The following is an 18,165-nucleotide window of genomic DNA, read 5'->3' as shown; positions in this document are numbered from 1 at the left end:
CTCAGGACAGTGCCTGTCACGATTTGTATGGTGGTAGGCGGAGGACCACAAAAGGCAGGGAGGTATTGAGAAGCAGGGCGGACTGAACCAAGATGTATTTAACAAAAACGGAGGTACACTGGAAAAAAAAACAACTGAAGTACTCAAACATAGTCCTGGAAACCACAAGGAACCAAAGTAATCCAAAACAATAAAAAATAAAAAAACAAGCTGTTGCCCCCGTGACCCGGCCCCGGATAAGCGGTAGAAGATGGATGGATGGATGGATGGATGGATAATGGTTGCCAGTCCGCAAACGGCATGTACGTGTCTCAATTGGTCTGTGACACAAAAAAGGTTAGGCTCCACTGGTATAGGGTGCGGAAACCTGATGGGAAGTGTCTTTTGAAATGATTGAAGGTAAGGTGAGGGAAGCTCGTGGTTCCAGATATTAACTCATTCAATCCCAGCCAATTTCACTGGAGCAACCCCCTCAATCCCAGCGTTTCACTGGATTTTGACTGATCTTGCCAGGCCCACAGAATATTTGGTTTTAATGCTATATATTCTTTCAGCAGAAAAAAAAATTCTATGTTTTTCCATTCTTCAGCAATCGGCATTACAAAATGGCTAAGTTTCATGAAAATGGCAATTCCTGAGCAAAAACGGAGAAAAAGAGCTTTTTGTAAAAGCATGCATTTCAAGCACGTGAGGCACCACTACCACCTACTGGTCAATTTTTTACATGTTTTACAATGCAAACACCTTATTCTCATTCACAGATTGCATCATTCCCCCTTCCCCCCCTCCTCTCTATGACGCAAAAAAAAGACTTAGATGTACAAGTACGTCTTTGGTAGGTGGGGCCTAATTTTAAAAAGACGTACAAGTACGTCTAGTGAAGTTAAAAAGGTTTCAAACATTCCAGAGGCAAACTTGGTTACAAGCAATCTTGGAACCAACTGATATGAAAGTGTCCACAAAAACACCTCAAGTCTCAGAGAACTCAGGAAGGGGAAACCAAAAACCTTGCGCAAAAAACCAACAAAAAAGGATTGTATTAAAAAAAAAAAGTTTGCCATAAGAAAGCCCAGGTAGCTTAATCCTAACATCCATCCATTCTGATCCACTTATCCTCACAAGGGTCACAGCACATGCTGGAGCCTATCCTACCGCCTACTGTCTTCGGGCAGTGGGTGGGGGACACCCTGAACTGGTTGCCAGCCAATCACAGGGCACACATACATGTTGGCAACCAACAACAACTGATTCGGTGATTGACTTCCGGGGTGAGAGGACGCTGGCGTGTATGTCGCCGCTTCTCACTCCAAACTTTTCCAAAACTTTTCAAAAGCTCAGATATTTCTTCTGATTTTTCTTTTGCCCTTCTGTTTTTGGACTGTTTGGACTGTGATTGATGTAACAAATCATAGCTTCACCCGATCAATCAAACCCCAAATCGTAACTTAGTCCACGGGCTAACGCCGGTAGCTTAAACTTACCGGCTGTCACCGCACCGGCCTTTCTCCCTCGTCATGGGACGGCACAACTTCGCCGCCTTTGGGTTATTTCTGATACTTCTGACGTTCTGCCATCATCCAGTGACAGGACTACTCCACTATTCTGTCGCGGATCTTCTCCGGATCCGGAGGATTGCACCGGAGCCTCCACCGCCGGAACTGCACCATCATCCTGACAACGCTCGCCTGCCTCGACGTCGCTACATTCACCGCAGGTCGCGTAGACATGTTGACTACAAAAATCCTGGCTCAATCAACTCGACCTGGTCCACTTCTCGACGTCCTCCCAGAAACCGCGGCCGCAACACCAACTACTATGCAGTAGCCCGCCTGGCTAGGTCGGCTAACAGCACTGCCGCCATCAAACATGACACCTCCGCTGTCAACTTTGGACTGCTGAACATCCGCTCACTTACGAACAAGGGACACCTCATTCAAGACGTCCTCGCCGAAAGCAAACTTGACTTCCTCGTTTTAACAGAAACCTGGCAACAAACAAACGACTTCGCTGCTCTGAGACTCCACTCCTCCCGGCTTTGTTTACATCTGCCGTCCCCGTGGCAACGGCCGTGGAGGAGGCCTCGCGGTAATCCACCGCGAGAAGTGGAAAGTCTTACCAGTCTCCGTTCCTGCATCAAGCTCTTTTGAATGCATGGTGTTTAAACTCCCTGGACCCACGCCAACCATCATGGCCACAGTTTATCGCCCCCCGAAGCCACATAGCGATTTCATCAATGAATTTTCCAGTTTAATCACACACTTATCCACTCTCTCGCCAAATTTAATTTTGCTGGGAGATTTTAATATTCACATGGACAACCCCGACCTGCCACTCACAAGAGACTTCACATCCTACCTGGAGAGCCTCGCGATACACTGTCTTACTGACTTCCCCACCCACATCAAAGGCCACACATTGGACTTGGTTTGCTGCTCTGGCTTCTCCCCCTCCAAGCCCACTGCTGATGTTTTTCCTGAAACCGATCATTTCCTCCTCACTTTTAACATCGTACTCCGTCTCTCTACAATCAAAACCTCCCGCCTCATTTCTTTTCGTAATACCAAAAATATCAACATTGACACCTTCTGCTCCATTATCGACCGTTCCCCGCCCCCAGACGCCCTTTCAAACCCGGATGACCTCACCGCTCACTACAATGCCTGCCTCACAAATATTCTAAATTCTCTCGCCCCCCTGAAGACCAGGACTGCTTCATTCTCTACATCTGCCCCCTGGTTTACACCCGCTCTTAGATCATTGAAATCAAAAAACCGCCAACTTGAGCGACTCTATAAGAAAACCGGTCTCACCATCCATAAGGACATGTACACTACCCATATCACTAAATACAAGGACCAAATTGCACAAACCAAATCCAGCTACTACTCCGGCCTCATCCTCTCCAACGAAGGAAATTCAAGAACTCTCTTCTCCGTCATGAACAAAATCCTCCGGCCACCAAACTCTCTCCCCCTCCACCTGTACTCCACAGCAACCTGCAACTCCATAATGGAACACTTCAATCACAAAATCCTTAAGATCCATCACCAACTCCATCAAAACCTGCCTGCTCCCCCCCATCTGAACCTTCTTCTCCTTGTCATTTCTTCTCCAGTTTTGTTCCACCAACGACTGCTGAATTATCCAACCTCATACTCAAATCCAAGCCCACCACTTGCCAGCTTGATCCCCTCCCTTCATCCCTTGTTAAATCCTGCCTTCCTTCTGTGCTTCCTCTCATATCTGCTATTATCCACTCCTCACTCTCTTCTGGTATTGTCCCATCACTCCTCAAAACTGCTGCTATCACCCCCACACTGAAAAAACATGGCTCTGACCCCAACAACTTTGATAACCTCCGCCCCATCTCCAACCTTCCATTTATCTCGAAAATCCTTGAAAAAACTGTTGCTGCTCAACTCCACTCCCACCTGTCCCTTCACTCTCTCTATGAACCCTTTCAGTCCGGTTTCCGCCCCCGCCACAGCACAGAGACTGCCCTAATCCGTATTGTAAATGATCTCCTCATAGCATCTGATTCCGGTTTAGTCTCCATCCTCATCCTCTTAGACTTGAGCGCTGCCTTTGACACAATCTCTCACCCTATCCTCCTCAATAGACTCTCCTCCATTGGTCTCTCCCACACTCCCCTCAGTTGGTTCCACTCCTACCTCACTGGCTGCACTCAGTTTGTCCAGCTCAAATCCTTCACCTCAAAGCCCTCCCCAGTCACCACAGGTGTCCTAGGTCCCCTTCTCTTCATCATCTACCTCCTGCCTCTTGGCCATATCCTCCGCAAATTTAATATCCACTTTCACTGCTTTGCTGATGACACCCAGCTCTACCTCTCCTGCAAGCCAAACTCCATACTCCCACCCCCCTCCCTCACCTCTTGCCTCTCCGAACTCAAAACATGGTTCACAACAAACTTTCTTAAATTAAATACTAATAAAACTGAAGTCCTCCTTCTTGGCACCAAATCCACTTTATCCAAAGTAAACAGTTTTTCCTTCAACATTGACAGCTCCCTAGTGTCCCCCTCCCCCCAGGTTAAGAGTCTGGGTGTCATCCTGGATAGCATGCTCACCTTCCACTCACATATCAACACCATCACCCGCACTGCTATTTCCACCTCCGCAATATTACCAGACTTCGCCCTTCCCTCACCCCCCGCACCACTGCTATTCTTGTCCACAGTCTTGTCACATCCCGCCTTGATTACTGCAACGCTCTCCTCTTCGGCCTACCTCAAAAGTCCCTTCATAAAATCCAGCTGGTTCAAAACGCCTCTGCTCGCATCATCACAAAAACATCTTCCCAGCAGCACATCACCCCCGTTCTCCAACAGCTCCACTGGCTCCCTGTTCAACATCGCATCAATTACAAACTGCTTCTATATACATATATGGCCATCCACAACCTGGCCCCTCCTTACCTATCCGACCTTCTCCAGGTGCATATCCCCTCTCGCTCCCTCAGATCCTCGTCCTCCCTCCGCCTGTCAGTGCCCCCTGCCCGACTGAGCACCATGGGAGCCAGAGCCTTCAGTCACGCTGCTCCAAAGCTCTGGAACAACCTACCTCCGGACCTCCAAAACTGCACACCTCTTTCCACTTTCAAGTCCCGTCTAAAAACACACCTGTTCAGGATTGCCTACAACACATAGCTCTTCCATTTCCTATGTTTTTATGATTTTATGTCCTGTTTTTATATAATATCTCGTTTACTAATTTTTACATTGTATTTTCTTATTGTCTGTACAGTGTCCTTGGGTGGCATGAAAGGCGCTTTTAAATAAAATGCATTATTATTATTATTATTACATAGACAAAAAAACATTCGCGCAAAAACAACCACATAGGGACAATTTAGAGTGTTACCAATCCCGCTGGAGTACGACTGTGAAATTAATAAATCCATTTTTAATTTCATTCAGAAAATGTATTGTAAGTCGTACCATGAAAGAAGAGTGATTCAAGTAACATTCGTCATAGTTACCATTTTACCAGTTTTCAACTGTCTGAACACAAAACACATTGATTGGTGTGCCATAAAAAGCCCTTGATGCAACTGCCATTTGAACACAAACAATGAAGTAACACATATAGACAGACTGTACTCTATACAATACTTTTTAGCCCCTGCGAACAACTGATATTATATCAGCTTACTGAGTCAGTGATTGTGAAGATTTTCTTATTCGTTAGTCCCTGCATGACTGTGTGATACTGCCCCCCCCAGTGGCCAAAGAAGGTACACCAGAAGGAGCACCACAATAAATTTTATGAAAGTGTGAAATCATGATGCACAAACTCTTGAATTCTTCTAACTCTATTTCATCAAGCATGGTACCAGAACATATTAAACGTGTATATTCTCAAGGCACATGTGGACTAAAAAATCTGCCTTATTCTCTCAATCTGTACCACTCCACAGAATTTCTTTCAAAATGTAACCAGTATTTTGATCAGACATTTTTTTCTGTTTAGGATGATGAACACATCGTTTTGGAACCTGGAGATTTGTTCCCCCCATCCTCTCCTTCTCCTTCCACACGGGCAAATGAGAAAGTCAGACCCCAGAACCCACAACAACATCGTCTCTTCAGAGTAGTCAGGACTCCAGTTTTAGACATAGTCAGGTAGGAACCTTGATCTCTCATACATTTGATTGTTTTACATCTATGAAAAAAATCTATTTGTATCCCTGGATGTCCATTGTGTCACGTCATATAAAGTGTTATGCTTAAATAACCGGCCAAATCCCAAGTGTTGCACGGAATACTGGTACCAAAACAGAATCCTGATCTTTATCCCAAACAAAATATTCAGTACCATCATGTTCCTGCACCAAACACTGGAGAAAGTCTGAAGGCAGAAGGTGGGGTACACCCTGAACTGCTTGCCAGCCAATCGCAGGTCACACATCGATGAACAACCATCCGCACTCACACCTAGGGACAATTTAGAGTGTTCCATTACCCTGCCATGCATGTTTTTGAAACGTGGGTGGAAACCGGAGTACCCGGCGAAAAACCCCGCAGGCATGGGGAGGTCATGCAAACTCCACACGGACGCCGGAGCCAGATTCAAACCCTGCACCTCTGCACTGTGAGGCCGACTTGCTAACCTGTTGCCAGTTGACGAATCTTAAGTGTTGAAAATTATTTGATCTTTTTGACAAAAAAAAACATACCGTTTTTGGGGTCTCCTGAAAAGTGATGATTTTGGAGGTACCAGGAATCTGTTTGACGCCAGCATATTATACAGGGTAGCTGGTAAATTTCCACACATAGGATTTGTTTTTAGGCTTTACACGATTAGGTTTTTGGGGCTGATCAGCAAGTAAAAAAAAAAATTGTAATAATAACCGATTGCTGAATCAGTCACATTTCGAAGGAATTTGTCTATTTAAATAACTTGCTTGCCGTGTATATTATTTATTTATTGATGTATTTATTTCAAAGGTATTGATAAATTATAGCTGTTGGCTAGTTTCTGTCAGTGATGGGGCTACGTTAGAACCAAGAGATGCTATGTCCCCATCAGAAATCTGTTTAAGGCCAGTTCAGCCACTCTACCATTTTATTTATCATTCTAAAGTATATTTACTTTCTCAGTCAGGCCTTCTGTTAGCACCGGAAGAGAAAAAATTCTGGAAGTGTGCCTCCTACCCTGGCAGGTTGTAACATTTTATGTAAACTTGTGTACTGAGCATCTCCAACCAGTCACATGGCACATATCGAGACGAAGATCCATTCACACCCATATATAGTGGGAGTCAATCCCCAGCCTGCCCACACACAAGTCAATCGAGTGTACCACGACACCATCAACAACTCCAAAGTTAATGAACATGTAAAATTAATTCATAGTGAAGATCAGTCTCTCAGCACAAAAAAAAAATCCTCCACAGTTTTTCTTTTGGTTTCCAATTTGTAAATTATGTCGTTATGACTGTTCCTCCACCTTTCTTTAAGAATGTTCTCCCGAGTATTGGTAGATCGGTCTTGGACATTATCAACAGTGATCTGTCTTCTGGTGTAGTTCCTTTTAAACATGCTGTGGTGCAACCCTTGTTCAAGAAGTCAGGCCTTTATTAAGACATAATGTTAGATTTTAGACCCATTTCCAAGCTACCTGCTTTTAAAATTCTGGAAAAGTGGTGCACATGAAAAATATGCACTTGCAAAATATATATGTAAATAGAGGAGAGAGAGAGGGAGGGAGGGAGGGGGAGAGAGAGAGAGAGAGAGAGAGAGCGAGAGAGAGAGAGAGAGAGAGAGAGATATCAGTTAGTTGGTAAGGCTGGCAACCGGTTCAGGGTCGACTACTGCCGAAGACGGCTGAGAGAGGCTCCAGCACACCCAGTTAGGCGTACGGGAGACGGGGGTTCGAATCCCGCTTGGGGCAAAAAATGAGCACATAACACCATCCAGTGTGGGTCCTTGGGCAAGACCCTTCACGCTAGTGCCTACCTCATACAATTCGTGAGAGACAATAAATCGACGTCGCCCGGCCAAACAAGGTCTGCGTCAGGTGCTGGGGATCCAGAGCACCTTGACGAAAGATGGGCTACTGGAACAAAGCGGAGATGGGCGAGATGTGATAACATGGCTCTGTTGGAATGCCACTACTCAAGCAACTCTAGTCAGAGGGGTCACATGCAGAGAATGCGGGCTGAATGGTTACTTTAAAACCCACAGTCACGGTTGACCACAAAACAACTAGTAGCTCAGTGTTCCAACATCCACAAACAACAATTGCCGTCACAACTTGATATTGATGAGGTACAACGCAGATTCCATGGTGAAGGGCCCCAGGCTGCCAGATCAGAGGAGGAGGTCAGGCATGCAAGGCAATGAATGCAGTTAATGAGATTGGGAGGCCAGCCCCAATGAATGAAATGCTGAGCGAGGCAGCAACTGACCTGAAAGCTAAGATCATGGCGAGAATGAAAGCTGGGCAACCTAGAAACCGATTACAATGGCTATGTGAAGTACCACCTGAAAGTCTCATGGAAAGTGTGAATGCAGCACTTATCACGGAAACCAATGAGCTGATATACGCTTCAGCATCAGTGATCCTAGAGATGCTTGGCTATAAGAGCAACTATGGGAGCCATGAGACACACTACTCACCATGGAAAAGATGGTTGGAGGCGAAGATCAAGGTGGCTCGGAAAGATGTGAGTCAATTGACGGAGGCCCAGAGATGTGTGATGAAAAGGCCAATACCTGAGGGGTACATCCAGATGACCATACCTGAAGCACTCAAAATTGCCAAACAAAGGCTCCAAGCCTTGTCCAGTCGCCTAAAGAGGTACACGAAAGAGAATGAGGCCAGACGAATAAACAGGCTGTTCGCAACACAACCTGCGAAAGTGTACGCTCAGTGGCAGGGTCCTAACAACAGAGCTGACCCACCAGGACTGGAAACTGAAAGGTACTGGAAAGGCATATGGGAGAAGGAGGTTGCACATAACAGCAGTGCACAATGGCTGGTGACCCTGAGAGAGGAGCACAGCGACTTCCCTGAACAGAACCCAGTTACCATAACAGTCAGACATACAGGAAAGAGTCTCAGATATGAAAAACTGGACAGCACCAGGCCCGGACATGGTCCACACCTACTGGCTAAAGAAACAGCACTCCATGAGCGCCTAGCAGCACAAATGAACCAGTTGCTGAGAGATGGGACTCACCCAGGATGGCTAACCAAAGGGCGAACGATCCTGATCTTGAAGGATCCCTCAAAGGGTGCAATCCCATCCAACTATCGGCCAATAACCTGTCTCTCCACAACATGGAAGCTAATGTCAGGCATCATAAGATAAGTGGACAAATAGATCAATACATGAGCGAAGCACAGAAGGGCATTGGTAGAGATACCAGAGGAGCCAAACATCAGCTCCTGGTTGACAGAACAGTCGCACAAGACTGCAGGTCCTGACATACCAACCTGTGCACAGCCTGGATTGATTACAAGAAAGCCTACGACTTGATGCCACATACATGGATCCCTGAATGCTTGGAGTTGTATCAGGTGAACAGGACCCTAAGAGCCCTTGTTGTGAACTCGATGAGGATGTGGAAAAGCACACTTGAAGCCAATGGCAAGCCACTTACCCAAGTGTCCATCAAATGTGGCATATACCAAGGTGATGCACTCTCCCCAATGCTCTTCTGCATAGGACTGAACCCCCTAAGCTAAGTAATCGCCAAGACAGGCTATGGATACCGCCTCAGAAATGGAGCTACGATCAGTCACCTCCTCTACATGGATGACATAAAGCTGTATGCTAAGAGCGAAAGGGAATTAGACTCCCTGATCCACAAAACTGTTTTCAGCATTTTTGGCCATGGCATTCGTCAAGGAAGAAGAATCTGTGCTTAGTGGTTGCACTGATTTCTTGATTGGGAGGAATGTCAGCGCCATTTGACTGTCGTTGCTGGACATACCCGGGGCGCTTGTGTCTTGCGCCTGAAGTAGGCAGCAATTTCACAGCCCCGCTCTGTTCAGCGAAAAGGTCGGTGCTGATGGACAGTCTGCGGCTGGATGGTTGCATGGATTGAGGAGCCGACGATGAGAAGAAAGGAGCATCAGCGCAGAGCGCTGATGCGTATGTGGAACTGGGAGTCGCGGCTTGGAATTGAAGCGGACTTACATGGGACAGGAGAAGAAAGCCAATCTCTCTTTTTCGTTAATGGATGCTACAGCTTCTTGTTGCCTTCAAGCTTAGCTTGTCGCAGACGTGTGCACATTGCACTATGACGTCTTTTATCCACTGGTGAAAAGGACACTGATTCGCTCCTCTTTCATCTGTAACTGCTTCAGACAACAAAGTGTATGCAGGAAAGTGGTTAAGAGTGCACGATTGTCTGTGTCTCATGTATTGTTGCTGAAGGAACAATGCAGACATTGAGGACAGCTACAAGTACCTCGGTATACCACAAGCCAATGGCAACCTCGAACTGCCAACAAGGAAAGCGGCTACGGCCAAATACCTCCAGCGAGTGAGGCAAGTCCTAAGAAGCCAGCTCAATGGCAAGAATAAGACCCAGGCAATAAACAGCTATGCCCTGCCAGTGATCAGATACCCTGCAGGAATAATAAGGTGGCCAAAGGAAGAGATTCAGACCACGGACGTTAAGACCCGAAAGCTCCTAACCATGCATGGAGGGTTCCATCCCATATCCAGCACCCTGAGACTGTACGCAAGCCGAAAGGAAGGAGGCCGGGGATTAGTGAGTGTGAGAGCCACTGTCCAGGATGAAATATCCAAGCTCCATGAACACATCAAGGAGAAGGCTCCAACGGATGACGTACTCAGAGAATGTCTCAGACAATGGGGAACAGAGGATGAGGTGCTGGAAGAGGGACCATCATAGGAGGACAAGCCCCTACACGGGATGTAGCACCGGACCATTACTGAAGTGGCTGATCTCAAGAAGTCCTATCAGTGGCTAGAGAGGGCTGGCCTGAAGGACAGCACAGAGGCACTCATCCTGGCTGCTCAGGAGCAGGCCCTGAGCACCAGAGCCATAGAGGCCCAGATATACCACACCAGACAAGACCCAAGGTGTAGGTTGTGCAAAGAGGCACATGAGATGATCCAACACATAACTGCAGGGTGTAAGATGCTGGCAGGGAAAGCCTACATGGAACGCCATAACCAGGTGGCTGGCATAGTCTACCGAAACATCTGTGCGGAGTATGGACTAGAAACCCCAAGGTCAAAATGGGAAACAACTCCGAAGGTCGTGGAAAATGACCGAGCGACGAACCTGTGGGACTTCCAGATCTAGACTGACAAGATGGTAATGGCGAACCAACCGGATATCATGATCATAGATAAAGGGCAGAAGAAAGCCGTTGTTGTGGATGTAGCGGTCCCAAGTGATGGAAATATCAGAAAGAAGGAACACGAGAAACTCGAGAAATACCAAGGGCTCAGAGAGGAGCTGGAGAGAGCCTGGGAGGTAAAGGTGACAGTCGTGCCTGTGGTGGTCGGAGCACTCAGGGCAGTGACCCCCAAACTAGATGAGTGGTTGCAAGAGATCCGGGAACAACATCAGACATCTCAGTCCAGAAATGTGCAGTGCTGGGAACAGCAAGGATACTGCGCAGAACCCTCAAGCTTCCTGGCCTCTGGTAGAGGACCCGGGCTGAATGTAGGACGAACACCACTCGAGGGGTGAGACGAGGAATTTATATGTGTGTGTGTATATATATATATATATATATATATATATATATATATATATACACGCACACACACCCACGCACACACACATTCTCATTCGGGTTGGCGAAAGACGCAGGGATTTCAATTGTTTTAAATTGATTTGTTCCCTCCCATTTTCCATTTCAAAAGGAATAGTTTGGACTTTTCAGAATCCCGACCAATTACAGTGTTGGACAATGAAAGGTTTACAGTGCAGTCCGTCATTACCAAGCTTGTCTGTCCTATTGTGCTGGTGAGTAAAATCAACAGTTCTTTGAAAACATTTAATATCCATTTCTAAAAGCATTTGAAGGTATTTTTTTTCCTTTCTTCTTATAGGTTACATTCCTGCTGGTGAACACCATCCGCTACTTTTGTGATGCACCCAACCTCACCCCTGTCAGCTACAATTTTTTGCAGCTTCAGGTAATTTTCAAAATTAAAACGTTTCCAACCTATTCCTGGAAATCCCTTTGGTTTTCATTACTTCCCTTCTCAACTTGCTTTGTTATGTACATACATTGGTATTTAAAAATATTCATATTCAAAATGAATCAAGTCATTAAAATGAAGCAATTTAATAATATCTTCCATGTCATATTGATGAATTTTATTTGCGTAATAATTTGCGTATTTTCAGTTGATGGGTGTTCTGCCCGTCTTACCCCTGCTATTCCCTGTCATGTGGGTGCTGGTCAACGCCTTTGGAGAAGCCAGGGTCCTTGCTGAGTTCAGCCACGTCTCTCCAGCAGGATTGGTGAGGAATTCACAAACTTTCACGAACACTTATGAAGTTGGTCTAAATCTTTCCTTCCCACCAGTCTTTTTAATTAACAGCACATATACTGTTGCCTTTATTTTAATTCAAAGATAAACGCGTAATGCAAATACACTGCAAGCTCTGCAAGCATGCCTGCATTTTTGAAATGATGTGCGAATAGTTCATGCCCCCATTTTGTCAAGCCACAGCCCTCTGCTCGACCCATCTATCCCTTCTTTGTCCCACTTCCTCATAAAGGCCACAGGTGTGCTGGGGCTTATCTCAGCTGAGTTTGGGCGAGAGGCCAGAACTGGTCACCAGGCAATCAAAGGGCACATATAGACAAATAAACACAAACACTAGAAATGATGCCGTATTAGTGCGGTATTGTAAAAATAAATAAATAGTCATCATAACTTTGGAAAAATGACATTGTGTGGAAAATTAAGTGCCATGAATGTTACATTTCCAGGGTTTCCACTTGAAAACATGTTCATTTTTCATAATGGATATTTCATTTTCAACACTTTATTCACTTTATTTGTCTTCTCTCTCTCTCTCTGTCTTTCTATCAAACTCAAGGCCCGGGGGCCAGATCCGGCCCGCCAGGTCATTTCATGTGGCCCGCGAAAGCAAATCATGTGTCAACTTCCTAAAATCTGTTCTGACATGTCAAATTTGCCATGTGTAGTAAATAACGTTGAGATTGTGCAATAATTTTGTTTTAATTCACTTGAACAATAATTGAACAACTATTATAATTGACTTGACTGATTTCAAAACTAGTAATCTATTAATTTGTTGCGTCCAAATAATGATATTGTCATTAGTCATAACGGCCCTCCGAGGGAAGACATAACTCCAAATTGGCCCATGACTAAAATGAGTTTGATATAGAACATTTGAATTGAAATGTAGAACAATGAATTTCTTGGTTACATCAATACAAATTAAATAAAAAAGACTTGGGCTCTGTTATTTTAATTTTTTTCCAACAAAATTCAACGAATATTAACACAACACAAACCACAAACAGTATTTGTAGTGGCTGAGTAAAATTGTCTTATTTCCATTTTCTGACATCCTTTTGTGAAAAATGTGTCTTAATTTTCCACATTTTAAGTCTGTCAGGAACATTTCAACAGGATTTCTGGTGAGAGTGTTTTACTGTGTACATATTTAATATTATTGCTTCAAAGAATGAGTCACTAATTTTTTTATTTTTTTTGCTTTAGCAGTGAACCTTCAACAATGCACTTTGCACACATTCATCTGCGCATGCGTTTTTTAATAAATGCAGGCTCCCTATTATTTTAGTCCAAACGTTTTCAAGGACCAAAATAAAAACAGTTGATTAAAGCTATGACCATAGCTGCACTTGCAAACCATGTTCAACCAATATTTAATTGACTACACGACAAAGACAAGATTTTTCATTTTTAAACTGACAAACGTGACTTTTTTTGGGCAATTAATCATTTACTTTGAATTTCATGGCTTGCGACGTTCGAGTGGTGCTCAGAGGTGGATGACATCACTAAATACCTACTTAAGGCCCAGGTCCGAAACTCACCGCCCGCCACTGGCAATATCAGACATGCACGTGGCGGCCAGTCTAGTGCCACCCGTGTCCAAAACCTGAGGACATAAAAAGTTACATGACGTAGCTAAATTACCCCCCCCCCCCCCCCGCCAAACAAAAAAAAGATTTGTCACATGAATAAAATCAGCCCTAGTTTATTTTTGTTTGTTTGTTTTTTAGCATATTTAATTAAGTCTCAAGTACAAACTGTATACAAATGCCCACTCATAAATAATGGAAAACATGCAATTTGATAAAAAAAACATAAAATCTCATAATAATATAAGATAAGATAAGAAAACCTTTATTAGTCTCGCAATGGAGAAATTCCCAATTCACAGCAGCAAAGTTATGAAAGGAAGAAATAATAATACATTTTATTTATAAGCGCCTTTCAAGACACCCAAGGACACTTTACAATAACAAAAACACAAAACAATACGGGTTGATTAGCAGCAGCCAAAACGCACCAGCGTTCACTCAACCCGAAGGTCAGAAAGAAACCACAGGGGAGGGAGAGAGGGAGAAAAAACCCCACGCTCGAACTACCCTCATTTTGAGGATAATTTGAGTGAGGCAAAAAAACTCCTGCACAAGCATATGACAGTTACAACAGGTCACAAGACATAAACAACGAAGACGGTGAATCAAGGGAATGTATGAGGGAGGGGGTGATGGTGGGGGACTAGCTTCCGTGCATATTTTCATCAGGGGAAGGTCGAGATAGCAGATGTTGTTTTGGTAGCAGGCTGCCCAAAAATTTAAGACAGCCTTGAGTCCGTGGCTTATGTCTCTTTAGTGGCGTCGATCAGCCAAATCCATGATTTCAGTCAGTATTTGAGCACGGATTCCAGTTTTCTCCGAGTTGTTGTCCATCCTGCAGTGACACTGCAAAACCGCAACAGTTTGTGGTTGAGCACAGTCTGAGTCTGAGTGTTGGACATGCGCGTTATGCCATCCTTAGACCGGCAGCCTTGTCCAATAGAGCCGCTCCCGTCGGTTGAATTTTCGATAGATCAGGAAACTGCTCACACCAAACAGCAGCATACCTGTTATCGGAAGGCCGAAAATGTAGATGTCGTCCAAATCCTCAACGGACAGTGTTGACAGGCACACCATTCTCCGCTTCCTCCAAGGATCTAGGGTGTACCCAGCAGCAAAAGTCCCAGAGGGGCAAGTAGGCTCCCCACTGCCTGCTCTTCTCATCGAGAAAATGTTGTCGATGGCATCGAGAGACCAGCCAACCAATTCCATGTTTGTTTTTAGGATGAAAATACGACAGGAGGCTAGGAAAGGTCAGACAAAGACAGCACAAGGACTGAGTGGCGAGCAGGGAAGGGTCGGGTGGGGTGGGGGACAGGAGCAGAAAGCAAAAGCGTCCGCCTTCGTCGAGAGCCAAGCAAGAATCTTATGGTTACCTGACCTCTGAAACGCTCGAAAGAGTATCATCGTATACTATGCCCATGTTTGGACTTCCTGAATGGAGCTGTCCATGTGTCCAACATATAGGAGCAATGCATTTCTTTTTTGTTGTTGGAGTATGGAATAAATTGGACGAGGAATTAAAATATTGCATAAGAATAAGTCACTTTAAAACTATGAACACGCATGGACAAAATTGTTGATACACGTGTCTAAATGAAAGAAAAATCCACAGTGGTCACAGAAATAACTCTGACAAAGGTAACAATGAAGGAATTTTTTATGAAATTAGACATTGCTTTTGAATTTAAACCGAATCAACAGAATTTAAAAAAAAAGCGACACAAAAATGGTTATACCCGGAGTAAAGACTGAAAATAATGACACTACAGGGACATGTTCATTGAAGGTTTTGTCCTCTAACTGGCATCACAAGCGAGGCTCTACTGTAAGTGGTCAAAATTTGGAAGTTGCGCCTCATATGGACCTATAGAAAACAAAACTGCGAGCAAGCACGGCACGCTTCAGTCACAGACGCAGAGGACATCGTCAGCGGAAGAAGGATTATTTGGTTGACGCCCTGGAAGATGACAGCAAGGTGGGAGCATTCCAGATAAAAAAAAAAAAACCCAAGCCAACCACCGTGGATGTCATCATTGTAACAAGGACCTTACTTTCCCTTGAAGGCGCACAATGTGAACCCATGTAGGACTCAAAACATGGTGAAAATTAACAAATCAGTACAATACGTTAGTGTACCTTAATAACATAACATGAGCCCTGTCATGTTTTGCATGGTGGTAGTGCAGAAGACCCCAAGAAGCAGGGAGGCAGGGAGGAGCAGGGTGGCTGACCAAAATGTGTTGAACAAAAAATGCAAACAGGAATACACTGGAGAAGCTAACTCAAAAAAAAAAAAAAAAACAATACAGAAAACAAAACATGACACGTGCACACAGCAACAAACAAACAGCAACAATGACCCGACACTGAGTGGTCACGCCGGGAGTCATTTTAACTCATTCACTCCCAAAGATGTTTTTAAACGTCTTTTTAGACTTGGTCCAGAATTGGCTGGTACTGAATGAGTTAAGCAAACAAACTAAAGGCACCATGACCAACAGGTGTGCAGCTGCAGGCGGAACCCTACAGTGCCACCTGTTGGCCACAAACAGAACCATGACAAGCCCTGTACAGTGGCACCTCTACTTATGAAATGAATATGTTCTGGAAGAAATTTCTTAACGAGAAAGTTGAGGAGCTTGACTCCGCAGGAACAACAAGCATCCTCACCTGTGTGTCACGGTCCTGCATGTGTGCCCATAAATTGTTTCCCTACTGCCTGCTGTCCCACTTCCCCGACAAATTGTGCAGTCAGGCCTTGCTCTTGGCAACAGCACACAATGACTGGCAGAGTCTCGTCAGTGTTGAATTGTGGCCTTTCCCCCGGTCCAAGGAGACACACGATGATTTTATGACACAATATATGCTAACATGACATAGTGACCATGACTTGTTGGCAACAATTGATTTTTCTGCTGCATATTTAAATTTGATAATGTAGACAATGCAGACACAATTTAGAGTTGTTGTTCTTCGACAGAGCAGGGGTGGCATGCCTCAGTGGTACAGTGGTTGTTTCCCAACCCAAAGGTTGATGTTTCAAGCAAGGAAGTGAACCCCAAGTTGCTCCTGATGCTGCGTCATCAGTAGGTGTATAAGATAGCCATGTGAAGTGATTTGAGTACGCAGGGTAGAAAAGTGCTCTAAGAGTGACAGCCCATTTCCGATTTAGCAGCACTTAAATGATATTATTACTGTATGGACAGGGACAGTCGTAATAAGCTCATGCTTCTTTCCATTTCAGACAACATTGCATCCACTATGATTTTTGAGTAAATGGCCTTGTGTAAAATACTGTGTCTGAATAAATAAACTTAACTGACCTGAAACCTGGATAGGCTCCATCTCATCGATGATACAAAGAATGGATAGATAGTTCCCCTTTCACGGGTATCCGGAATTGAATGCATATCGCGAAATTTGGGTTGATAAAAATGATCGTCATCTTACTAATGTGACAATGTATTATTATCTTTCTTTTTGGTTCGCTATGGGCTCAACCTTCAGGTTTTATTTAAATGTTTAGTTTGATTTAAATGTCACATGTTACATTTCTGTTTGGGAATTTACATAATTAGGCACATGATGTTTGATTGTCATTAGTATGTTTTAGTGTTATAAACTCAGACTGGGTTACAGACAGGACACTGGAAATACAAGGTAAACACGTTTCCTTAGAATATGCTTACTCCAGGGTTTTAACTCTGCTTTCCTTTTTATCCCTAGCTTGCCAAATTCTCTGAGGACACTCTAAGCAGCTTCACTGAAGTGGTTTCCTCCCAGGTATATAACCTCTTGTTTTCTGAAACTAACCTCCATCACCTGGCTCCAAATGTCACCCTAACCTACCTGTCATTGTGCTCACTGACCTTGCCCTGTGCTTTGTTTAACAATTTTTTTTCTATAGATGGTCTCTTTTGAACAATTGTTTGGATGTGAATCCTCCCCAATAATCATGTAAAACTAAAACAAATAAATGGATCAATAAATAAAATGCAAACTTGTCTCCAAAAGTATGGCAAAAGTGAGACCAATGCATTTTTTTGGCTGTAAATATCAATATTTAGATTTTATCAACAACATTAAAATGTGAATATGACAATACGTACGTCCGGTTCTGATACACAATTTTTTGACTGAGGGGCCACATTGGAGGAAAATCGATTACCAAGTACGCCGGACCAATAAAATCCATCCATCCATCCATCCATTTTCCGAACCGCTTGATCCTCACTAGGGTCGCGGGGGGTGCTGGAGCCTATCCCAGCCATCTCCGGGCAGTAGGCGGGGGACACCCTGAATCAGTTGCCAGCCAATCGCAGGGCACACAGAGACGAACAACCATCCACGCCCACACTCACACCTAGGGACAATTTAGAGCATCCAATCAGCCTGCCATGCATGTTTTTGGAATGTGGGAGGAAACCGGAGCACCCGGAGAAAACCCACGCAGGCCCGGGGAGAACATGCAAACTCCACACAGGGAGGCCGGAGCTGGAATCGAACCCGGTACCTCTGCACTGTGAAGCCGACGTGCTAACCACTGGACTAC

The 18,165-nt window shown here is 44.6% G+C and overlaps 1 protein-coding gene and 1 pseudogene across 6 annotated transcripts in view; both read left to right on the top strand.

Moving 5' to 3' along the window:
• Positions 1–18,165, top strand: part of tmem94 (transmembrane protein 94) — a 112,346-nt gene that overhangs the window by 27,030 nt on the left and 67,151 nt on the right. For all 6 annotated transcript variants that reach the window (XM_086137767.1, XM_086137765.1, XM_086137763.1 and 3 more), the window contains 5 exons: positions 5,490–5,641; positions 11,377–11,479; positions 11,566–11,652; positions 11,867–11,983; positions 17,340–17,396. In XM_086137767.1, the coding sequence (XP_085993893.1) occupies positions 5,490–5,641; positions 11,377–11,479; positions 11,566–11,652; positions 11,867–11,983; positions 17,340–17,396 (516 nt within the window). The remainder of the gene's footprint in view (positions 1–5,489; positions 5,642–11,376; positions 11,480–11,565; positions 11,653–11,866; positions 11,984–17,339; positions 17,397–18,165) is intronic.
• On the top strand, positions 7,269–8,776 carry LOC147190377 (uncharacterized; annotated as a pseudogene).

This window comes from Hippocampus guttulatus, chromosome 19 (assembly GCF_054856545.1).
Source record: "Hippocampus guttulatus isolate MCC_2025c chromosome 19, RoL_Hgut_1.0, whole genome shotgun sequence".
In the NCBI taxonomy this organism is placed as follows: domain Eukaryota; kingdom Metazoa; phylum Chordata; class Actinopteri; order Syngnathiformes; family Syngnathidae; genus Hippocampus; species Hippocampus guttulatus.
The sequence above is the reverse complement of the archived record's forward strand: the minus strand, read 5'-3'. Positions and strand labels throughout refer to the sequence as shown.